The sequence below is a fragment of the Somniosus microcephalus genome, chromosome 19 (assembly GCF_052327205.1).
Source record: "Somniosus microcephalus isolate GS21.2 chromosome 19, FLI_Smic_1.0, whole genome shotgun sequence".
Classification (NCBI taxonomy): Eukaryota; Metazoa; Chordata; class Chondrichthyes; order Squaliformes; family Somniosidae; genus Somniosus; species Somniosus microcephalus.
Window position 1 is genome coordinate 12,455,459 of NC_141005.1, and position 26,212 is coordinate 12,481,670.

The following is a 26,212-nucleotide window of genomic DNA, read 5'->3' on the forward strand; positions in this document are numbered from 1 at the left end:
ATTGAGTTTGGTGTCCTATTATTAGTACCCTCTATACGCACAGTTCGCTTTCCAATTCAATGACTCTTCACTGTGCAAATGGCAATCTATCAAGGTAATAAGATTGTTGATGAAGTATTGATTATTTCTCTCTTCCCCCTCCCACCCCCCAGGAATAGATGTCTCAAATACATTAACTACAATGTTCTTCTATATTTAGTTAATATACTAAATTCATTTAGGGGTTAGAAGTTTATTTTGCCATTGTTTTTGTTTGAAACGTTACTCCTTGAAGCCAAGATTACACAATCAAATGGATTCATGCTTTCAAAATATTAGCTGTAGTAGTGCTTTCTGTGTTGACAACATTAATTGCAAAAAAAATTGCTGGTGTAACAGTTCACTGGTGCAATTTTTTGCTTTTTATTTTTTACATCAGTGGTGTGGGAGTTCAGGCATCAGGAATCGTGTTTCAGCAATCATTTTTTCTACTCCTGAATTTAAAAAAAAAAAAAAAAAACCTTTGAATTGTGCAAAAATTTGAAATAAGCAGTTTAATTAAGTTCAAAATTGCCACTTTGATTTCTTAATAGTTTGAATTAGCCAATAATTTAAATTAATGGATTTTGGATTAAGAGTAGTCTGTATTTGTATTCTGAAAATAAGGTTTTGGCAGGAACTTAGAATTAACTTGATGGATAGAAGAAAGGCTGCAAATTGAACAATTAGCTCTTTCCTCTTCTCTCTTTCCCCCTTCACCCCCCCCCCTCCCCTAAAGTTGGAAGATTTGTTGCTGTGCCTCAAAATAATCTCTAACTTAATTTGCTAGCAATTAAAAAGAATCTTTAAAATGGATAATTATTAAAGTATCTGAAGGGTAACATAAATTCATTTGAAATATGGCACTTCACTGAACTGCCCACATGTATGTTTGTGCATCTGAAGTAATTTAATCCAAATATCAATTAATCTCCTGTGGGATTGCACGTGGATTGGTGAGACCAATTTGAGTTTTTTAAGTCAAACAATGCTAGTGGTTGTGGGGTAAAGGAAATAATATGGGGGAGGAGGAAGGACCAAATGAGCGGGGTGAGATGGAGAAGGATAACCCAGTGGGGGTGGGGGAGAAAAGAAATGGGAAGGGAGTACGAAGGAAGGGGAGTTCAGATAATCAGGGTTAGGTCGATTTGAGGCATGGAACTGCCAGCTAGTGGGAGCGGAAGGGTGCTGTGGATGTGAAAAGCATCAGGAGTGTGATTGTAAAAGGGAAGTGAAGCGGGGGTAGGGGTTGCTTGTGAGGGGCAACTTCAGCCAGCAAGGGAGTGGAGTTGGCGGGAACGGGGGTAAAGAGATGTTGGATCAAAAACTTTGGGTGGTGCGGGGGGGGGGGGGGAGGTTTACCCTTTTGATTGGAGCTGGTTGCATTTCATTGTGTTTGATGCCATTGGAGGTTCCTAACGAAAAGACTGAGTTCGACTCAGGCAATCAAAATAACGAACTTTAATGGAACAAAACAGGTTTAAACTGGAAACTGCTGGAATACATCGAATACAGGTCTGCTCTCTGAAGGCTCCACGAGGACTACTCCTCTGGTCTGAAAGCTGACGTCATGACGCCATCACGTTCTTCCCGCCATTGGGGATCACGTGACTAACGGCATGATGTCATCACGTTGAAACCGCGCTGTAAAGGTAACTAGCCATAGTACAGTTAAACAGTGTAATTAAAGGTACAGATACAGGCAGTAACTACATTGCTGTTAAAGGAATTATGTACAACCGCTCTGAGTCCTTTGGTGGCTCTGCCACACCATTATAATCAGTTGGTCAGGTAACGTTATCCTTACAGTGCCACCTACAGCTGCGATACCATTAGAACCTTGAATCACTCATCACTTTTAATATATATTCGATAAGAGCATACACTCTTTGGTTTTTCCCATGAGATAACAATCTCTATTGTGTGGAGACAGAGCAGAGGCCAGGGAATGTCTGCACTCGCTCTTTGCTGATTGGTAATTGGTGTCAGAGTGGGCTCAGTCGTAGCGCTCCCACTTCTGAATCGGGGAGCTGTGGATTGAAGCCCCACTCCAGAACTTGAACATACAATCTAGGCCGGCACTTCAGTGCAATCCTGAGGGACTGCTGCAATTCCTGAGATGCTGTCTTTTGGATGAAACGTTAAACAGAGACCTACTGTATGCTTTCTCAGGTGGATGTAGAAGATTCCATGGCTCGATTGAAGAAGAACAAGGGAGTCCCTCAGCTAACATTTTTTATTAAAAAGAACAGATTATCGGTCATTGCTGTTTTGTGGGACCTTGCTGTGTGCCAATTGGCTGCCACCTTTCCCCAAGTTACAATAATGACACTTAAAAAGTGCTTTGGGATGTGCTGAGGTTAGGAAAGGCACTATATAAATGCAAGTTATTTTTTTAATTTCCCTCAAGTGTTGGAGCACACCACCTCAGCCACTTGCTCTGCCACAGGTAGTGTGTAGGATAGTGCTGAAGATAGAACTTAAAATATTCACCAAATCTGAAAACAATACATGTTTCCTTGGATCACCTGCTTTCATGAGTAACTTCTGAGTTACTTTTGAATCGTTCTTTAGCACTTTGTAGAGACACGCATTAAAAAAGCTCCGAATTATTTCAAAGGCAATATTGCTGCTAGCTAATCTCCTGTGACAAGTTTTCTGAAGTGCTATTAAACATGTATTTCAGGATGTCTTGTTTGGGTGGATCAATCACAGAAGGGATGTTATGATAGTCTGATGCTTTAAAAACAGGAAGATCTAACACAAAGCCATGACATATCTAAATTCTTCATTACAACATAGTTTTTCATCTAACAAATTTGATTCACTAGCTGCAATTTAAGGAATATTGTGTAATTTTTTTTAACTGCAAATTTTGAGGTATAGCATTTTTAATTTTACGACAGGCTGCTTGTATTTGCAGATCTCTGTTTCACAAGCTGGGTGTTGGCCCTTTTCCGTGCACTAATGCTGAAGTAGGCTGCCAATTTTTCACTCACCAATACTTCTTTTCTGCTGCAGCAAAACACGTTTACTTGTTGGCTACGTTGAGAATCGGTAGCTGTTGGCAGATCCAGATGGGTCTAAAATCTGGAGCAAAGCTCGTGGTTGATAAAAGTCATCCGAATTCGATGAATGCTGTAGTATTGAACACATTCCCAGATATTGTAATTTATTTTAGTCATTTTTTTCCCCCATTATTGACTTGAACTATTCTTGTCTAAATACCTGTTTGGAGGCTTCCAACTACTGGTGCCAATCTTTTCTTAACATTTAGCTTTTGACACACGATGGAGTAACTTTTGTTTTATTGACACTAAATTATCTAGCTCATGCCAGGCGACAGCCATGAGTCAGTTTGTCGGGCAGCATCTGTAGATGGAGAGAATCTGAAATAAAAACAGGAAATGCTGGTAAAACTCAGTAGTTCAAGCAGCATCTGATGTAGCACCACAGATGCTGCTTGGCCTGAGTGTTTCCAGCATTTTCTGTTTCCACTTCAGATTTCCAGCATCCGCAGTATTTTGCTTCTGTTAGCATGAATCGGTTTGTATTGTTACAAGGTTAATCTCGGAATGTTCCTGTGCACAGTTCCAAAGCTCAGCGGGCTTTCAGTAGTTCCAATAATATCCTGTATTGTGAATGAACCTCCACCAATTAAAGGATGTAATTCAGCACTGCCCCCCCCCCCTCCACCATCTTTCTTTCTCCCCCCCCCCCCCCCCCCCCGAAACAATATCTTGACTGTTGAACAGGTAGGGTTTAAAAAAATAAATTAAAAAAAAGTGCAAAATGTCGTTGCATTTAATTCCACAGCTGTCCTCGGATCATCGAGATCCTTAAAGTACAGAGAAACTCAGAACTTGGAATTTAAGTTGTAATCCTCCATGTACAGTATGATAACCTCAGACTAATGTGGGAAATGAATAAAAATCGTATCTTTTTGACCAATCTTTTGGTACCCCCCTGCCCCAATATCTCATTTTACTCAATGCCGTGAATACTGTGGAAGACTTATCTTAATTTTATTAACAGGCATAAGAAACAAAAGTGAGGAAATTATTCATCTGTAGTACTGTACAGGGATGTAAACAGAAAATAGATTTATCCAAACTGTCCAATGTGGATAGTGGAAAAATCATGTTCGCATCAATGTGCTAGCAAGTGGTGGGCACTGTACCAAGCATCATCATCATAGTAAATCTGCATTATCCCCTCTCTGAAGCCGCGATATCCTTTTTGTCATGTGGAGCCCAAACTGACTCCGTATTCGAACTGAAGTCTTAAGGTATTATAATAAGCTCATCATTACCTCTTGGCTTTTACATTCTATACTTCATGATAAAACCTAGACTTCAAAGAGCTTTTTGATTACAGCCTTCTCAACCTGTTTTTCTGCCTTTAGTACCACATGAATCTGTACCCCAATCCCTCTGCTTCCACAGTACTGATACTGCTTCCATTCAGAGTATAATTTTTGTTTTCCTAAATGTATCGCTTCACACTTTGAGATTGAATTCCATCTGCCACTTTATATCTCATTTTCCCATTTTATCAATATCCTTTGGCAGCTTCCTTTGGTCTTGCAAAGATTTAACTGCATCATCTGCCAATTTTGACACCAATTCCTCTCTGCCTATATCCAAATCATTGACATGCAGTGTACAGAAGTGGCCCCTGTGTGACGCCACTACCCACTTGCAACCACTCTGGAATATCTGCCCTTTACTCCTACTCTATTTTCTCCCTTCGAAATAATTCAGTCCCCTTAATTCCATACTCCTTGCTCCTCTCCAGTAATCTTCCATAATGCCACAGGGCTTTCCTAAAGCCTATGTACACGACATCCACTGTATTTCCTGCACCTACAATGTCTGTTAATTTCTCAAACAATTCTGAGGTTTGATGAGAGTGAAATCTGTGCTAGTTATTTCTAACTATTAATTACAGTACAAATGTGAAAAGCACAAGCCGGTGTTTAAAAAAATATATTCTTGATTATAACAGCAGAACTAACATTCTAACAAAAGTGAGGGAAAACTATTCAGTTGTGTATGAGGGGGGCTGGGGCAGGGGCAGGCGTGCAAGTCCAGGAAGGAGAAGGAAGCTATTTTTTCCCCCGTCATTGGAGCTGAATTTGACAACTTGAACCCGGAATGTCCTCTGATTCGCTCCTGTTCCACCGCTGCACTTCGGGTGAAGTTAAGACAGTGGGAAGGGCACAACTCTGAGGAAATTCCAGCCCTTGGGAGTTTTCCAGTAACCCTGACTTTCGATCAGAATGTTGGCCAAGTAGATTCATGTTACAAATTAATTACATTTTTGGCAATTCAAAATCTTTGTTCAACTTGTTATTGTGTCAGCAGTTTGTGTGTGTGTGCGCGCTCTTGACCTGTTTTTGCTCTTATGATTATTAGTTGCACAACAACATGTGCCCTTGGAAATTTAATTTGATACTGTACAAGTTGCTAAATATGCATTTGGCAAGAATGTTACATTTTTCCAATTTAATATAGGCCCAAGTGCAGTTATTTTTTTGTCTAAAATTACCGAGATATGTATTGGCTTGATATAAATATTGTATTTTGGATGGGATAATTGAGTGGGAAGTAAAAATGAAGGTACGTTCAGCCATCTTGTACGATTTTTAAAATGTCTTAATTTTTAAAAATTTGTTTGAGGAAGATTTATTATATGCATATACATGCATGTCAGTGCTTCTGAAAGAAGGACTTAATTCCAGTACTATCACATGATGGTAGAACCAAGCATTTCCAAGCCAGTTAAAGCACAGGCCACATGTCAAGAAAAGTTAAACTGAATGTAGTACAACTTCAGTTACCTTAAGTACCCGAGACTACACCTGTCTCTTTCCGCATCAGGCATCTTTGTGGCATGTATGTAGTTGCCAAATCAATGCTGCATTATGAATGATTTCCTGCTATGGACTCAAGTCTGGAGACACTGAAAATCGTTTGAGGTAGGCCCTCCGCAAAGAGGAGAGGACTTGCAATTTCATTTACTCCCTCTCGGCAGAGATAAAAATATCTACTAAATGCTGCTTTCATTTATGTCATCAGAACTAATCCAGAAAAAGGTCGTCATTCAGGAATTAACTCTTTCACTTAAACATCAATTCTAAACACCTCCAGTTTAAGTGTTCAATTCATAGAATATAGCATAAAAGCGATAGCCTCAGTTTGTTAGGAGTTGCAATGTGAAGAAGCCTGTATGGTGGGTGCAGACAACTGGAGCCTGGTGGAGCAATGTTGCGCAGTGAGGTGAGGTCTTTCCCATTTTTGGGCCTTTGGGAGCCGGACTCGAGTGCAGTCCAGACTAAAAGTGACTCGACTTAAAATTCATGTGGTAAGGAGTTATTCTCAGTTTGGGTTGAGATTCATTGTTGAGAAAGAGTAGAGGGAGATTAACTCTGCATTCAGCCCATCCAATACCTGACCTCCTGCTCTGTTGATATCGGTGCACAAGTGAAGAAGTTCTTTCTCCATCCCTCACTCAGTTAATCACAAACTGTCTTGAACTGTAAAGTCAATTTTTTTAATCCATATTTTAGTAGATCTACTAATAACTGATTACAATCTTAGGACCATGCTTGCTAATGTAATTTTGTAAATGGGATTTTCTGATTCAGGATTTTAAGCGTTCCATGTACCCCTTTTAAGTCCTGAAGTTAAAAGAAAAAGTGAAAACACCAGTATCTGTGAAGAGAAAAGCCAGCTTGTGGTGTTTGTGTGTGTGTATCCTTCACCAGAACAGTCAAGAACCCATTCTATTGCTTTACCAGTGCTGACTGACCTGTTTTATTCCAGATTCCAGCTTTTGCAGTCTCCCTTGTTGCTTTACCCATTTAATGTCTTGTTTGTTCCCTTGAGTAACGGCTTCATTTGTTAACTATTGGCAAATCAAACTACAGAATGAAAGTTAATGACTGTGTTTGCATAGGGGAGGTAAAATGGCTGTTCTTGTGATCTGACTCCATAATTCTGTTTCTATTTCAGAGGTTATGAAGATCCTATTGAAGCAGAGATCATTGAAGATCGGATGCCATATCTTACAGGAGTGTACAATGCGCCACTGGCTCAACCAGAAAGGGGGAGCATGGCCAGCCTAGACCGGCTCGGGAGACGCTCACCGTCAATAGACAGCATCCGGAAAGACCCTCGGTGGCGGGACCCTGATCTTCCAGAGGTTATTGCAATGCTCAGCCACCACCTTGACCCAGTTAAATCAAACGCCGCTGCCTACCTGCAGCATCTGTGCTACGAGAATGACAAAATAAAAAAGGAAGTACGGCAGTTGAAGGGCATACCTATTTTGGTAGGACTTCTGGATCACCTGAAACCAGATGTCCATCGTCGGGCCTGTGGTGCTCTGAGAAATATCTCGTATGGTAAAGATCATGACAGCAAAGTGGCAATCAAGAATTGTGATGGAATTCCTGCCTTGGTTCGATTGCTGAGGAAGACCAATGACATGGAAGTTAGAGAGCTAATTACAGGCAAGTACAGTGGGAAAATTTTCATTTTCAGAAATTGCATATCACGAGTCAATGCACTCAATGCACTGAACTTGTCTGTCACCAGATAGATCTATTGAATCAACAGCTTGCACCATGTTGCTTTGAGTGTCAGTCCCAAATGGTCAGTTTCTTGAAATTCAGTGCCAAACAAATGCTTAGCGGTACCCAGCTGGTGGTAAATTTTAAAAGTCCTTGTTCAAGGCAGGAAAGGATGCAGTTCATTGTTAATGCTACGGATCTGCTTGCTGAGTGGCTCTTTGCCAACTGGCAGATCTGAAAAGCCGTGTCTTCGCAAGGCTGCGATCTGAAGTCCCATTTCCCTGACTGACTAGGGAGAGGTTACCGATGACCTAGATTAAGTTGGGGGAGAGGAGGTGAAAAGGAATAAATACTTTGCATTTAAAATATTCTTCGGCGCTTTCCTTTAAAGGAAATTGTTACACTCTGGTTGCTGGTACATCGCTATGATTCTGTATTAATTTCTCCGATTTAGAAGCTACTTTCTACAGCAGTATTGGATCAGATACTTCATGAGTTACGTCAACAGATTTCCCCATGTGTTCCTCAGTTTTTAGATTTGTCATCAGGAACTTGTTTGTGTTGCCCTTCTTGTAATGGTAACTGCATAGCAGTGTTGAATTAAGAGAAAGGATAGTACTGTTTATGTTGGTGACGAAAATCTTTTTGCATTCGACCCAAACCTGCAACGGTGTAATGAATATTGCACAGCTGTGTTCAGCGCATGAGGTGTTTTTCAATTGACCTGAACATGCGAACACCTGTATGAATCTTTATTTACATGATTATAAACCGTCCAACTTTTTACAACACCTCAGTTAAGATTAAAAATGAGTAATATACTTAAAATACCATAGAATTTATGTTTAGGTGTTGGGATTTTAGCATTGATGTAGAAGTCCAAATAATGGCAAGTCAGTTGGTAGAATTCTACAGAACAGGAATATTAACTTTTAGTTGCCTACTGCTGACATGAGGTGGGCCATCTGAATTCCATGCAATACTGAAGTGCAGTCTTGTGTCCATAAATGCAGACAGTACTACCAAAAAGTGAGTTTCTATAATGCAATTGCAAATATGTGACATGAGGTATCTTCTGTTAGCTATTTTTAGTTCCCCATTTTCTATTTTTTTGGGGGCTAAAATTAGTGAGTACAAGAAAATATAGCCCAGTAAGACATATGTCAATCTGACTTTTTGACGAGGACAGAAAATGCAGTAATTTGAAGATGCTGTTTCAGCTTGCCTAAGTTGGTAGGACTCTCGCCTCTGTGTTCAAGCCACACTCCAGGACGACTGCGTAACCTGGGCTGACTCTTCACATCAGTACTGAGGGAGTGCTGCAGTTTTGTAAGTGCCATCTTTTTTCCTGGGGTCATGGCCAATATTCCTCCATCAACCAACACCACCGAAACAAATGAACTAGTCATTCATCTCGCTGCTGGTTTAGGACCTGATGTGTAAAATGGCTGCCATGTTTGCCCACGTAACAGGAACTGCGCGATGTAACTCATTATACGTGCAGCACTTTGGATTGTTTGAGAGACCTGATAAGGCTATTTAAAACTGCGCTGGATCTTATTTCTCAATTTAATTTATGCAGCTAATTACTGGTACTTAAAATACTGAGGATTTATAGTAAGATTCTGAATGGGATGAGAAATTGGGAGGGGTATAGAAAGGCGGAATAGCTGTTCAGTTTCCAGTTCTCTGCAATGAAGCAATTCGGACTTAGCAGAACATTGTTATAGCCTGCTCATTACAGGAGACCTCAATACCCGGGTAGAATGATAAAGCGAAAGTCAAGTATGCATAGTACTGAGACAGTGGCACCTTGCTCTGCTGTCCAGGGTAATAAGGATTGCATTTATATAACTCCTCGTCATGTCGTGTGATATAAATGCAATAAAATTCTTGTCTGCAGTGTGACATCTCACGGGGGGAAATGCACCAGTAACTAGTTGATTTGTTTATGGTGGTAGAAATATTGGCCAGGACACTGGGGGCGGGAAAAAAAACTCTGCACTCTTCAAATAGTAGCATGGGATTTTAATGTCGCCTTGAACCGGGAGATGACGCTCTGGTTTAACATCTCACCCGAAGAGCAGCAGCTCCAACAGTGAAGCACTCAGTGCCGTGTTGGACCATCAGCCTAGAATGAGTAGATTTGGGCACAGGGCCAGAAGAGAGATGCGTAACATTCGCTGCTGCTGGCGAGAAGGTAAACTTTGCTACTGTGACAGAGTTCTGCTCCTCTACCACAAATTTAGGCAACATATTATTGGTACACAGATGCCAAACAGAGAGAGTAATGCTTGGCAGCCACTTGATGTATGAAAAATTGCAAGCCGTCTAGAGGCCTATACAAGAAGACATGTTGTTCATAACTCACCGCACACCGATAGAAGTGCATTCTTCATCCGCTCTCCACAAGAACAGTAGCTTAACCTGACTACTATTCCATGTTTGAATTCCTCCAATTAGGTTTCTGCCCTTGCCACAGCACCGAAATGGCTCATCAGAGTCACAGATGACATCCTTTGTTACTGACACAAAAGTAAACTATCCCTCCTCGTTCTCCTTGACTTGTCTGCAGCCTTTGACAACACGGTTGACCACTCCATCCTCCTCCAATGCCTCTCCATTGTCATCCAGCTGGGTGGGACTGCACTCGCCTGGTTCCATTCTTATCTATCTTACCATTTCCAGAGAATCACCTGCAATGGCTTCTCTTCCAGCTCCTGCATCATTACCTCTGGTGTCCCCCAAGGATCTATCTTTAATCCCCCCTCCCGTTTCTCATCTGCATGTTGCCCTTCGGCGACATCATCCAAAATCACAGTCAGTTTCCACATGTACGCTGACGACACCCAGCTCTACCTCACTACCACTTCACTCGACCCCTCCACGGTCTTTAAATTGTCAGACTGCTTGTCCGATATCCAGTTCAATATTGAGAAGACACAAGCCTTTGTTTTCGGTCCCCACCACAAACTCCGTTCCCTAGCCAACAACTCCATTCCTCTACTTAACATCTATCTGAGGCTGAACCACACTGTTCGCAACCTTGATGTCATATTTGACCCTGAAATGAGCTTCCGACCACATGTCCGCAGCATAACTAAGACCGCCTACTTCCACCTCTAACACCGCCCGTCTCCGCTCTTGCCTCAGCTCATCCGCTGCTGAAACCCCCATCCATGCCTTTGTTACCTCTAGACTTGACTATTCCAACACACTCCTGGCTGGCCTCCCACATTCTACCCTACGTAAACTTGGGGTCATCCAAAACTTGGCTGCCCATGTCCTAACTCGCACCAAGTCCCGTTCACCCATCACCCCTGTGCTCGCTGACCTACATTGGCTCCCTGTTTGAATTTCCTGCCTCGATTTCAAAATTCTCATCCTTGTTTTCAAATCCCTCCATGGCCTTGCCCCTCCCTATCTTCTGCCCCACAACCCCGCTCCCCTCTTCTGCCGAAATATCTGCGCTCCTCCAATTCTTCCCTCTTGAGCATCCCTGATCATAATCGCTCAACCTTTGATGGCCGTGCCTTCTGTTGCCTAGGCCCTAAGCTCTGGAATTTCCTGCCTACACCTCTCCGCCTCTCTACCTCTCTTTCCTCCTTTAAGACGCTCCTTAAAACCTACCTCTTTGACCAAGCTTTTGGTCACCTGCCCTAATTTCTCCTTATGTGGCTCGGTGTCAAATTTTTATGTCTTATAATACTCCTGTGCAGCACCTTGGGATGTTTTACTATTTTTAAATGCGCTATATAAATACAAGTAGTTGTTGTTGTCATCGTATTACCATTACCACTACCACCTATTCTGTGGAAGTATATTGCAATTTATCATTTCCAGTGAAGTCTAAATTGAGCTTCAATGTCTTGATTTAAATTTTTTTTAAAAACACTGATTTATCTAAAGTTAAAAATCACTATTGATCATAAATATTGCTCTGAAAAATGTTTCACTTCACACGAGTTGTTGACAATTGCCCATGACCACTCAAACAGCTTAGGTTGTCTTTGTTTAATCCTGCCCAGGCTGATCCTCTTTACTACAGTGAGATAGCTGAACATAAATTCACGTACACAATTCACAATGAAAATGAGTGACTGGGTACTTGGAGCTTCGAGGAGCTAATAGCAACATCTATCTTTTATTTTGACTTCAAGTGAAGTTAAGCATCATATTCTCGTGTAGGATTTATCTGCAGTACAATACCATTGTGCTGCTTCAATTTTTATTTTGGTCAGCCTGGTGCTTTGACTTGCACAAACCCAGATCACCATGTTTCAAACTCGAAACCAAGCTACTGAGATGTCCAGGCAAGTCTGGTTTCAGTTTGCCCAGTATGAAAGAAAACCTTAATACAAAAAGAAAATACTGCAGATGCTGGAAATCTGAAATAAAAACAGAAAATGCTGGAGAAACTCAGCAGGTCAGGCAGCATCTGTGAAGAGAGAAACAGAGTTAACGTTTCAGGTCGATGATCAGTCATCAGATGAAATGTCATCGACCTGAAACATTAACACTCTTTCTCTCTTCACAGATGCTGCCTGACCTGAGTTTCTCCAGCATTTTCTGTTTCTATTTATGAAAGAAATCCATGCCTCCTTGACTTTCAAATGAAGACTTTCAAATGAAGACTTTCAAGGAAAAACACTGAAGTATTGCAAGATGACTGACGCTGAGCTTAATCTCTCCAAATGATGGCGATTACTTCAGTTTTACAGAATTGCAAAACCCAAGGATTAATAATGGATTTATTGTTTGAATTTGATATTGCATTAATCTGCAGCCAGCTTGTGTAATGGAGTTGGTACATTACTATTTGGCAGGACCTAGTGCTTGCATCTCTTGCTACAGTGCTTTTCTAGTGGGTGATGATACATGATTGTCGATGGAACATTTTTTTTAGACAATTTGGCAATATGGTTTATCCAGCTTATTTTTAATTTTGGAAAAATACATTTGTCCTTTTAAAGGACAAAAAAAATCCACGTCTTGTTTCCTTCCTCATGCACACAATTTCGATACAGTAGTCAAAACATAGATTTTATGATGAAGTGTTGCAGTAATAGACCCATTAGTTGTGATAAATTGTCATATTTTTGTGATTCATTTCCACCCCATTTTAAGATGCTGATTACAACCGGAGGATATTGTCTTTGGGTGGGTGTTTTTGATTGAAATTCGCTAGAATCCCAGCCCTACAGACTGTTTCGGATTCAGAAGTTTAGTGTTGCATTCCTTCCCCCTCCTACCATTTCCTAGCACCGCTTCCATTAGCACAAACCCTACTTGCACACTGTGTGGTGCTTTTCTTTTCTATTCCGTGGCTAACCAGGGAAATTAGGGATAGCATAAGGTCCAAGGAGAGGGCATATAAATTGGCCAGAAAAAGCAATAATCCTGAGGATTGGGAGCAGTTTAGGATTCAACAAAGGAGGACAAAGGGATTAATTAAGAAAGGAAAAATAGAATATGAGAGTAAGCTTTCAGGGAACGTAAAAACTGACTCAAAGGTTTTATAGATATGTGAAGAGAAAAAGATTGGTGAAGTCAAGCGTAGGTCCCTTGCAGTCAGAATCGGGGGAATTTATAATGGGGAACAAAGAAATAGCAGACCAATTAAATACATACTTTGGTTCTGTCTTCACAAAGGAGGACACAAATAACCTCCCAGAGATGCCGGGGAACATGGGGTCTGATGAAAGGGTGGAACTGAAAGAAATCAGTATTTGTAGGGAAATGGTGTTCGGAAAATTGATGGGACTGAAGGCCGATAAATCCCCAGGGCCTGATAATCTACATCCCAGGGTACTTAAGGAAGTGGCCCTAGAAATAGTAGATGCATTGCTGGTCATCTTCCAGAACTCGATAGACTCTGGAACGGTACCCATGGATTGACGGGTAGCTAATGTTACCCCACTATTCAAAAAAGCTGGTAGAGAAAAGGCGGGGAATTATAGACCGGTAAGCTTGACATCGGTAGTGGGGAAAATGCTAGAGTCGATTATAAAAGATGTAATAGCAGAGCACTTGGAAAGCAGTGACTGGATCGGACAAAGTCAACATGGATTTACAAAAGGTAAATCATGCTTGACTAATCTACTGGAATTTTTTGGGGATGTAACTGGTAAAATAGATAAGGGAGAACCAGTGGATGTGGTGTATTTGGACTTTCAGAAGGCTTTCAATAAGGTCTCGCATAAGAGATTAGCGTGCAAAATTAAGGCACATGGGATAGAGAACTGGTTGGCGGACAGAAAGCAAAGAGTTGGAATAAACGGGTTGTTTTCCGAGTGGCAAGCAGTGACTAGTCGGGTATCGCAAGGATCGATCTTCGGACCCCAGCTGTTCACAATATATATTAATGATCTGGACAAGGGAATTGATGCAATATCTCCAAATTTGCAGATGACACAAAGCTGGGTGGGAGGGTATGCTGTGAGGAGGATGTCGTGAAACTTCAGTACGATTTGGGCAGAAACATGGCAAATGCACTATAATGTGGATAAATGTGAGGTTATCCACTTTGGTGGCAAAAACAGGAAGGCAGATTATTATGTGAATGGCAATAGATTGGGAGAAGGGGAAGTGCAAAGAGACCTGGGTGTTCTTGTGCACCAGTCGCTGAAGGTAAGCATGCAGGTGCAGCAGGCGGTTAAGAAGGCAAATGGTATGTTGGCCTTCGTAGCAAGAGGGTTCGAGTACAAGAACAAGGCTGTCTTGCTACAGTTGTACAGGGCCTTGGTGAGACCGCACCTTGAGTATTGTGTGCAGTTTTGGTCGCCTTACCTGAGGAAGGATGTTCTTGCCATGGAAGGAGTGCAGCGAAGATTCACCAGGCTGATACCTCGGATGGCAGGAATGACGTATGAGGAGAGATTGTGTCGATTGGGCTTATACTCACTGGAGTTTAGAAGATTGAGAGGGGATCTCATCGAAACCTATAAAATTCTGTCAGGCCTGGACAGACTAGATGCAGGAAGGATGTTTCTGATGGCCGGGGAGTCCAGAACCAGGGGTCACAGTCTAAGGATAAGGGGTAAGCCATTTAGGACTGAAATGAGGAATTTCTTCACCCAGAGAGTGGTGAACCTGTGGAATTCTCTACCACAGAAGGCAGTTGAGGCCAATTCATTAAATATATTCAAGAAAGAGTTGGATATATTTCTTAAGGCTAAAGGGATATGGGGAGAAGGCAGGGACAGGGTACTGAATTTGGATGATCAGCCATGATCTCTTTGATGGCGGAGCAGGCTCGAGGGGCCGAATGGCCTTCTCCTGCTCCTATCTTCTATGTTTCTATGTTTATTCGAGCAGTTTGTGCTCTGCGTGTTATGTATGTTGCTATCTAAACTTCTAAGTACAGAAAACTCTCTTTACCGGCACCTAAATAACCGGAAAAATCTCTTAACCGGCAAAATGCAGGAGTAGGTTCAGGTAAGTTTTACTTCATATTAGTGGCTGTGTAACCGGGGTTCCTGGATCTGTGGCCGTGTAACCGGGGTTCCTGTACCTACGCCTGGATCTGTGGCTGTGTACGGGGCTCTCGTACCTTCGTAAGTATACCTCTCTGTAATCCGGACTTTTTGATCAACCGGCAGCGCGTTGGTGCCGGATAAAAGAGTTTCCTGTAGTTGGTCAAGTTTTTTTGAAACAAGTTTCAAAAACGTTTCTTTTGCGACTGTTCATTTCTAGAAAGAAGAATTGAGTTTAATGTTTAATTGTGTATATAAAATACGTGTTTCATCGGAACACTTCTTGGTGCACATTGTGTCAGGACCTTTAACAAATTCATAACATTGCTTTTCAGCATCTTGGTGACTAGAAGTCAAATCTAATTTCTTTGCAGTAACTTGTTAACCTAGTTAGCAAGATTTTGGTCTGAGCTTCCATTTGAATTGGTGAGGCTGCTTAAACAGAATTGAAAATCCAGTTTGGTGGTGTAGTTAGTTTGGGTCAGTGTAGGAGGAGCTTAAAACGTGTTTCCTGCTGCCGTAAGCAATAAATCTTTATGAAATTTGATGTGTATTTGTCCATGTTGGTCTAGTGGTAGGTACATTTCTGTGGCCTCTGTGGCGAGGGTGTAACTGATGTTCTTCAGATGTTTGCTGGTCGCAAATGCTGCGTCTCAATATGGCTGCATAAACTGTCACTGGATTCTGTATAATTGATCTGGTTTTGTGCATGAAACCTGTTCCCTACTACAAATATACAAGGTTTTAATTGCCCTTGCCATTCCTGAAAGCAATATTCTTGTCCGAGTTGGTGCAGCATAATCTTCTTTGGGAGGCAACTTTTTCTGCGCTCGTCAACGGTTGTGCTCTGCCTTCAGGTGGACTTGTACAATAATTGAGTGTTGGAAACAGGACGGCATGTGTCGAGTGGTTCTGGGATACATATAAAGTGAGATATTGTGAGAAACTCTTCACCCTGTCTTTTACCATGTTTTTGTTGGGTTGGAAAAACCTTGTTTCAAACATGGGTTTCCAATGTTTCTTTAGTAAATTGCAATATTCTGATGGGGGTTAATTTAATATAAGCCCAAGTATAACCATGTGCATGTCAAAAGAACTCTTTGTATAAAGAACAGTGTCGTGGGATTTTAGAGGATGAAGGTGTGAAAATGTGGGTAAGAAGCAGGAGATTGGGGAGGAAACTGAAGTTTGGGGAGGCAGCAGAAGCAAGGACTAAGAAGATTTTAGAAGGCTTTTGAATGCAGGACGGACGATGAGGGTGAAGGATTAAGGAGGGAGTTTCAGGCAGCAGGGGGCTAGTGGTGGACGCGAGGAATTGAGTAGTTCAGTTGCAGGAGCAGGTGGTGCATGCAGGGATGTGCAACTGAAGGGGGTCATTGGTGTGGGTGGGCTGTAGCCATGAAGAGATTTGAAAATGAGGATCTCTTAATCTGCTCAGCACAGGAAGGCAGTAGAGCTTGGTGAAGACAAGTGATTGGAGTGAGAGAATTTGCACAAGAGAGGACATGGGCTACAGCGTTCTGGTAAAGTTGCACTTTGTGGAGGGTGAAGGTGAGCACGCCAGTCAAGAAAAATGCAAGAAATCCAGCCTCCTCGTGAGAGGTACGGATTAGGGTCTGGGCAGTGGTGGGTCAGATGTCGGGATAGACAGTTAATGTTTCATAGAAACATAGAAGATAGGAGCAGGAGTAGGCCATTCGGCCCCTCGAGCCTGCTCTGCCATTCAATGAGATCATGGCTGATTATCCAAATTCAGTACCCTGTCCCTGCCTTCTCTCCATATCCCTTTAGCCTTAAATATATCTAACTCCTTCGTGAATATATTTAATGAATTCAAAGGTGAAAGAAAGCAGTCTTGGTAATGGACTGGATATGGGGAAAGAAGCTGAGCTTGGGTTTTGTGTTGTCATTGATGGGGAGTTAGTTTGAAACTATCTTGGGCGGCGGGGGGGTGCGGGGGGTGGAGTTGCTAAGAATGGATGTGTGATGTCGATGGTGAGGTCCTGAGACAACAGATTTTAGGTGATGCTCGGTTCTACATGGCTGTATTTTTTAATGAATTGGTTTGTTAAGTTATTGTTCAACATCATATGACTGCTACAGAATTGGCTCATAGTTCCATTGATGAACAGAACTATGTCTTGAGCTTTCACCCTAGAGCGCAGTAGTTTTCAAATTCTCCTATAGGGGACTCTCCACAAATACTGATGTGCATCAGGCCATAAAGCTTCTGAAAGACAAGGTGAACAGTCAAAAGGTATAGTGCTGTCACTGCAGAAAACATCTTTTATTCGGTAGTGCGCTTGTCAAGATGGATTAAAAAATGCAGTAAGAAAGGTACCTCAAGTATCTCCTTAACAGTGTTGACCATTTTGATGGTTTTGGTCTGGTGGGTATTATGTTGCTCTACCTTAGACAAATTAATTTTAAAGTTTGTTTATTCATTTAAAACTTGCTTTCATTACAGATAGATAACTCCTACTTCACCTCAAACAAATGAATGATTACAAATGAACTAGTTTTGTGTGTGTGTGTGTTCTCAAGGGCAGTTAGGGATGGGCAATAAATGCTGGCCTTGCCAGTGACACCCACATCCCATAAACAAATTTTTTTAAAAATAGCCCAAACTCTCGTCACTTGCCTGTTTTTCCCGTATGCCATTACTCCCAGTCATTCAATTTTACGTCTGATAATGTGATTAAATGATCTATTTTAGTGAAAATTTCCTTCACACAAGCTGAGAGGTGTAATGTAATATGGCTTGTGCAGTCAGATAAAGCAACCCTCCATGTACTTGATATCAAGCCCTCACTCTGTTCAGGAAGCTGGACTGTTGGTATTTGCTCAGTTGCAGAGGGGATCCGTGATCAAACCAGAGGCCAAAGGGGAAATTTAAATAAACACTCTTGGTAAGGAAGCAAAAATGGAAATCCCTAGATCTAGAAGTGAGATTGGTGTGAAATATGAAGTAAAGATTGATTTCCTTATGGGAAAGGAAGAAGTGTGAGGGTGAGATTAACTCCTCCCTGGAATTAGATGGGTAGAAAGAGGTTGGTACCTGAGCTGAAGCACATCAAAACTACACACTGTCCAAAAAAGGTTTGAAAGATGGGGTCGGATGCAGAAAGCCTTTCAACCTATTTATTTTGTCCAGAATACCAGCCCTGCCATCTTCCCAATGCAGTATTTCACAGTACTTAAATGAACTCAACATCCTGGCCTTAACAACCCCTCCTGACATCCCATTTCAACTGTATGAAGAAATATTCCCTGGTACCCAGTCTAAACTTATCGCTTGCATCCCTGAACCTGTGCCCTCCTGTGTGCTCCCCTGCTGTATCTGAGAACGCTGTTCCTTATTTACTGTCTGTGCTGCTAAGCATCTTGGGTCCCCTCAGACGTGTCTCTGCAAGACTGAAGAGCTCCAGCTGATCAAGTTGTTCCTCAAACCTAGTTTAAATTGGAGTATAGTGGCCTTTCACATTTTAAATATTAAAGTTGTGATCCTTGGAGTTTTGAATATCTGTCAGTCCAGACATTCTTTAAGCTAAGACAGCTAATCGGTTTTAAATTATGCATGTGAGTCACTTTACTACTCATCCAGAAAGCTTTGTAAAAAGCAGATCACAGAGGAGCAGTGTCACATTGTGGGAGAGGAAGAGCAAGTGTGGTGATGGTAACAAGGGAACAGACACTCGAATAAAACAGGTTTTAAAAGTGTTCATATATCTGTACAGCTATTATAGTCATGTTGGATAGATGTTAAGCTTAGAATTTTGGTGTTGTGACTTTGACGGTAGATTGTGGAAGTTTTAAATTAGAATGTAATTATTTGCAGCGCTATGGGGAAAGGGCAGGGGAGTGGGACTAATTGGAAAGCTCTTGTGAAGAGCCGGCACAGGCACAATGGACCGAATAGCGCATCATTCTATGATTCGTTTACAGCAAGTCTCTGCAGTTGCATCATTAGGTTGAAATTTTGGTTTGTTATAGTATGCAAACTTTGCCAAAATATTCTTGGTTTCACACAACAGGCGTTAACTTCGAGTCCACAGTTCAGTCTGTGGAAACTTTCCAATGGCAGATTGTTTTTATGCTGTCAAATGTTTTGACTTTTTTTTGCAGGTACGCTGTGGAACTTGTCTTCCTATGAACCACTCAAAATCGTGATTATTAATCACGGCCTTCAGACTCTAACAAACGAGGTTATCATCCCTCATTCAGGATGGGAGAACGAACCCAATGAGGATTCCAAGCCACGTGATGCTGAATGGACAACAGTCTTCAAAAACACATCGGGATGTCTAAGGTGAAGCTGCTATTTTTTTTTAACATTTCTTAGAAACATTGAAGATAGGAGCAGGTGTAGGCCATTCGGCCCCTCGAGCCTGCTCCGCCATTCAATGCGATCATGGCTGATCATCCAAATTCAGTACCCGGTCCCTGCTTTCTCCCCATATCCCTTGATCCCTTTTGCCTTAAGAAATATATCTAACTCCTCCTTGAATATATTTAATGAATTGGCCTCAACTGCCTTCTGTGGTAGAGAATTCCACAGGTTCACCACTCGGTGAAGAAATTCCTCCTCCTCCTCTGTCCTAAATGGCCCACCCCTTATCTTTAGACTGTGACCCCTGGTTCTGGACTCCCCCACCATCGGGAACATCCTTCCTGCATCTAGTCTGTCTAGTCCTGTTAGAATTTTATAAGTTTCAATGAGATCCCCTCATTCTTCTAAACTCCAGCGAATATAAGCCCAATCGATCCAATCTCTCCTCGTACGTCATTCCTACCATCCCAGGTGTTTTGCATTGCTTAGTGAGATTGATTTAATATTAGTATTAACTGAGCTCAGTTGGTAGCACTCGGCTTTGGAGTCAGAAAGCTGTCGGTTGATATCCCACACTGACGGGATTTAAGCTGACACTTCAGCCAATACTGCACTGGCGGAAGTGCTGCCTTTTGGGGATGCATTAAACCAAGGTCCCAGCTGACTGTCCAGGTGAATGATAAAGATCTCATGGCACTTATTGGGGGGGGCGGGAAAGGAGTTTCTTACAGTATCCTGGCCAGCATTCATCCCTCAACCAACGCCACCACAAAATATAAATTGATGATTCATCTCCTCTGCTGTTTGTGGGATCTTGCTGTGTTGGTTAACAAACTACATTTTGAACGTAATTTGTGTGAAATACTTGGAGATCCTATGACTAAGCACTGCAGAAATTTTGAGATGAGGGATGATGATTGTAAAAAGTGATTAACATGCTGCCATTCTTCCCCAATCTGTTTAAACACAAAGAGTTCATAAAACTTGAGAATTTTCAGTTACCATTCCGGGCCCCCCTCCCTTTGAGTGAAGTGTCTGTTTAGAATTATTCTTCTGGCTTCTCCCCAAATTATTGATGATGTTGCCATATCTGTTGGAATAGTAGGAAGTTACAAAGTATATATTGTCGAGGCACTGAAGGTGCAGAAAAGATTTAGAAGCATGATACCAGAACTCTGAGGTTACAACTATCGAGCAAGATGGAAGAGGCTGTGGCTCTGTTCTCCAGAAAAGAGAAGGCTGAAGGGTGACCTAATAGAGGTCATTAAAATTCTGAAGGGGTTCGATAGGGTAGATGTGGAGATGTTTCCACTTGTGGGGGAGACTAAAACTGTGAGCCACGAGTATAAGATAGTCGCAAATAAATCCAATAAGGAATTCAGGAGAACCTTCTTTACCCAGGGAGTGGTAAGAATGTGGAACTTGCGGCCACATGGGGTAGTTGAGCGGAATAGCACAGATGCATCTAAAGGGAAGCTAGCTAAGCACATGAGGGAGAAAGGAGTAGAAGGATATGGTGATCAGTTTCAATGAAGTAGGGTGGGAGGACGCTTGTGTGGAACACAAACACTGCCACAGACCAGTTGGGCTAAATGGTCTGTTTCTGTGCTGTAAATGCTATGCAGTAACCTGGTATAGATCAGCTATCTGTGAAGGCTTGGGAACAAGGATCCTGACGCGAGGAGGCAGAAATGTAGAAGAACTTTGCTTTTCTTTTGCTTCATATACGTAATCTCTTCGGCAGCCCCTTGGAACCGAGGATGACTTGCTTCCACATTAAAAATGAGTTCACAGGTGACTGAGTCCAATGCGGGACCTACAGTCTCTGGTCACAGGTGGGGCAGACAGTGGTTGAAGGGGCGGGTGGGTGGGGTGCTTGGGTTGACGTGCACTTGTTCCCGGTGAAGAGACTCGAGGTGTTCGGCGCCTTCCTGGATGCTTCTCCTCCACTTTGTGCAGTCTTGGGCCAGGGATTCCCAGGTGTCGATGGGGATGTTACACTTATTCAAGGAGGCTTTGAGTGTGTCCCTGAAGCGTTTCCTTTGCCCACCTGGGGCTCTCTTGCCGTGCCGGAGCTCCGAGTTGAGCGCTAGTTTTGACTGTCCGCATGCTCGATATGAGACTGTGACCTGTCCATCGGAGCTGATCGAGCGTGGCCAAAGCTTTGGTCTTATACACAATGGTCTTTCAATTACAAGCATGGGTACATTTGTTTCATAAGTTAATAAACAGTGAATCTCGCGATAGCTCTGGTGGAATCAGAGAAGTCCTCTTCGGTGGACAAATTCCCCTCTGGCGAGTGTGCAATCTTTAGATGCCTTTTCCTTTTGAAGTTTGGCATGACTTCTAACCCTGTTCCTGTTGGATGGTAAGCTCTATTTATGTGCCACTTGTTTAGTGCAGAGTTCTGCCAACCTAGATAGTCTTATCTGCTCTTGCTTAGAGCAGACATTTATGTGCTAATTATCACAGTTTCAACAATGGGATTCAGCTCAATCAGGACATTCCCAAGTGATCCACCCCTCTTCCTTCCTTGTTGGTCTTTCTCAAGGTTCCTTTGCTCCTATTTACAGTTTTGTCAGTGTTCATTAGATTATGCAAGCTTGTTCTCGGAGCGCAAAATCTTTTTAAATGACTTCTTGCTTTAATCAGCCTAGACTGCTCACTTTTTGTGCAGTGGGGAGGTGGTTGTGAGTGCGGGAAAGAGGTAGACAGCATCGTCTCATTGACCTTAACTAATGCAGCCTGGTATTTGTGATTCTGCATACTGTTTCATGATAGAAATCTATTGCTTTTTGCCCACTTTGGAGCCCCAGCAGATAGAAATACAAAAGCTACTGCCATTTTGTAAAGTGATGAGGTTGCAAATGGCACCTGTATAAAAATGGTGCAGCAATATTTTCACGAGACTTGTCTCGCTGATATGATGTTTAAGCCCAGCTGTTTAAATTATTTTTGTCCACGTACAGCGCTTTGTTTAAATGCACAACAGATGTTCACAAAATACTGCATGTTAGCTATGGTAAATATTGTGCATTCAACTTGCACTCCTGTAAACCATTACCCCATAGCTAAGCTCATTTTCCATCAGATTCTAGTCGGTACTGTTTTTGCTTGAACCGCAGCACCTTCTTGCATTATGTGTTGGTCACAGTACTGTAGACAGACTCTCTCGGACGGTTTAGATTGTTACTTGTTATATTGTTTTTGATAGCTGTTTTGGATCCACTGGTACACGTGAACTGAGACAACATTGCAGACGAGGCTGACCTTTGACGTCATCCAAGTTTAAACCAAATCAGCATTCCTGGTGGATAGTAAAATAAATAATTAAACTTCATGAATGCTCTCCCATCTACTGCACGACTGTGCGGCAATGCACGGGATATATTCAGAAATGCAACTTCCTTAATGCTGATCAGGTCTTCAGCTGTGCACAGGATATGTTGTGGGCAGACCCAAGTGTAGACTGACTGAATTTTTAAATTCCTGTCCACCCGTTGCAGAGCTGCAGTGGCAGTGCCCGAGCAGAGGCATCTCCTCATGGCTAGGAAATCGTGTTCGTTAGATGGGGAGTTGGGAAAAGTGGAGAGAACCTTCACAATTCGTAAAAAGTTTGTTTTCGGGCCAAATAAAAGATGAACTGTTGAACGAATTTACTATTTGTACTTCTGATGAATCGGGTAACGTTGGTGTGAACCATTTTTTTACTTTAATGATTAGACGCTGTTTTGGGCCAATAATCTCTGGATTATTACCTGAGCCACGAGCGAATTTGGCTAGGACAAATAAAATTAGAGAGTTAAATGCGTGGCTCAAAGACTGGTGTGGGAGAAATGGGTTTTGCTTCCTGGGACACTGGCACCAGTACTGGGGCAGGAGGGAGCTGTTCCGTTGGGACGGGCTTCACTTGGCCAGTGCTGGGACTAGGGTCCTGGCGGATCATATAACTAGGGCTGTAGAGAGGGCTTTAAACTAACTAGTGCGGGGGGGGTTCCCAGAGAGCAAATAATAAAAATGACAACAGAGAAGGTCATAGACTTAGGTAGCAGTGGGGAAATTAAAAACCAGAGCATGTCAGGAAGGGGCAGAAGGTATGGAGTAAAAGGTAAAGTAATAAAAAGGGCAAAAGCAGGAACTAAGTGTCACAAAACATCTTTGAAAGTTCTCTATCTGAATGCACGTAGCATTCGTAACAAAATAGACGAGTTAATGGCACAAATAACTACATATGGGTATGATCTTGTGGCCATTACAGAAACATGGCTGCAGGGTGACAATGCCTGGGAATTAAACATACCAGGTTATTTAACGATCAGGAAGGACAGGCAGGAAGGAAGGGGAGGTGGGGTGGCTATGTTAATAAAGGAAGGAATCACTGTAATACAGAGAAATGATATTGGGTCAAAAGATCAGGATAATAAAACAGTTTGGGTGGAGGTAAGGAATAATAAGGGGAAAAAAACACTAGTGGGCGTAGTCTATAGGCCTCCGAACAGCGGCAACTCTGTTGGACGGAGTATCAATCGGGAAATAGTTGAGGCTTGTAATAAGGGAACATCTATAATTATGGGGGATTTTAACTATCATATTAATTGGACAAATCAAATTGGGCAGGGCTGCCTTGAGAATGAGTTCATTGAGTGTATTAGGGATGGGTTTCTTGAGCAGTATGTAACTGAACCGACCAGGGGGCAAGCAACCTTAGATCTGGTCCTGTGTAACGAGACAGGATTAATTAAAAATGTCCTAGTAAAGGATCCCCTTGGAATGAGTGACCATAACATGGTTGAATTCCATATTCAATTAGAGGGTGAGAAGGTTGGATCTCAAACAAGCATGCTAAGCTTGAATAAAGGAGACTATGAAGGTATGAGAGCGGAATTGAGTAGAGTGGATTGGGAAAATAGATTAAAGGGTAAGACGATACATGATCAGTGGTGTACATTTAAGGATTCCAAAAAATATATATTCCACTGAGAAGAAAAGGGTGTAAAAGAAAAGACAGCCATCCGTGGCTAAGTAAAGAAATTAAGGATAGTATTCGACTAAAAACAAGGGCATATAAAGGTAGCCAAATCTAGTGGGAGGATAGAGGATTGGGAAAACTTTAAAAGACAGCAAAAAATAACAAAAAGATTGATTAAGAAAGGGAAGATAGATTATGAAAGTAAATTAGCAAAAAATATAAAAACAGATAGTAAGAGTTTTTATAGTTATATAAAAAGAAAAAGGGTGGCTAAAGTAAATGTTGGTCCCTTAGAGGATGAGACCGGGAAATTAATGGTGGGAAATATGGAGATGGCAAAAACAATGAGTGAATATTTTACATCAGTCTTTACAGTAGAAGACACTAAAAATATCCCAACACTGGACAAACAGGTGGCTAAAGGGGGGGGGGGGGGCAGCTGAACACGATCAAAATCACTAAGGAAGTGGTACTCGGTAATGGGACTCCAGGCGAATAAATCACCTGGACCTGATGGCTTACATCCTAGGGTCTTGAGGGAAGTGGCGGTAGGGATTGTGGATGCATTGGTAATAATTTTCCAAAACTCCCTGGACTCAGCAAAGGTCCCAGCAGACTGGAAAACTGCTAATGTAACACCCTTATTTAAAAAGGGCAGTAGACAGAAGGCTGGAAACTATAGACCGGTCAGCCTAACATCTGTGGTAGGTAAAATTTTGGAGTCCATTATTAAGGAGACAGTAACAGGACATTTGGATAATCATAATTTAATAGGACAAAGTCAGCATGGTTTTATGAAGGGGAAGTCATGTTTGACAAATTTGCTGGAGTTCTTTGAGGAAGTAATGTATAGGGTGGATAAAGGGGAACCAGTGGACATAGTGTATTTAGACTTCCAAAAGGCATTTGACAAGGTGCCACACAAGATTATTGCTTAAGATAAAAAATCACGGGATTGGGGGTAATATTCTGGCATGGATAGAGGATTGGCTATCTAACAGAAGGCAGAGAGTTGGGATAAATGGTTCGTTCTCAGACTGGCAATCAGTAACTAGTGGTGTTCCGCAGGGGTCAGTGCTGGGTCCCCAATGCTTTACAATCTATATTAATGATTTGGAGGAGGGGACCGAGTGTAACATATCAAAGTTTGCAGATGATACTAAGATGGGAGGGAAAGTAGTGAGTGAGGAGGACATAAAAAACCTGCAAGGGGACATCGACAGGCTAAGTAAGTGGGCAGAGATTTGGCAGATGGAATACAATACTGGAAAGTGTGAGGTTATGCACTTTGGCAGGAAAAATTGTGGAGCAAGTTATTATCTTAATGGCAAGAAACTGGGAAGTACAAAGGGATCTGGGGGTCCTGGTGCACAAAACTCAAAAGGTTAGTATGCAGGTGCAGCAAGTGATTAAGAAGGCCAATGGAATGTTGGCTTTCATTGCTAGGGGGATAGAATATAAAAATAGGGAGGTATTGCTTCAGTTGTACAAGGTATTGGTGAGACCGCACCTGGAATACTGCGTACAGTTTTGGTGTCCATACTTAAGAAAGGACATACTTGCTCTCGAGTCAGTACAAAGAAGGTTCACTCGGTTAATCCTGGGGATGAGGGGATGGACATATGAGGAGAGGTTGAGTAGATTGGGACTCTACTCATTGGAGTTCAGAAGAATGAGAGGCGATCTTATTGAAACATATAAGATTGTGAAGGGGTTGGATCGGGTGGATGCGGGGAAGATGTTCCCGATGATGGGTGAAACTAGAACTAGGGGGCATAGTCTTAGAATAAGGGGCTGCTCTTTCAAAACTGAGATGAGGAGGAACTACTTCACTCGAGGGTGGT

At 42.1% G+C, this 26,212-nt stretch overlaps 1 protein-coding gene across 11 annotated transcripts in view; it reads left to right on the forward strand.

Moving 5' to 3' along the window:
• The window catches only part of arvcfb (ARVCF delta catenin family member b), a 369,553-nt gene that overhangs the window by 256,762 nt on the left and 86,579 nt on the right, over positions 1–26,212 (forward strand). For all 11 annotated transcript variants that reach the window (XM_086011973.1, XM_086011979.1, XM_086011978.1 and 8 more), the window contains 2 exons: positions 7,035–7,534; positions 19,195–19,378. In XM_086011973.1, coding sequence (XP_085868099.1) covers positions 7,035–7,534; positions 19,195–19,378 — 684 coding nt within the window. The remainder of the gene's footprint in view (positions 1–7,034; positions 7,535–19,194; positions 19,379–26,212) is intronic.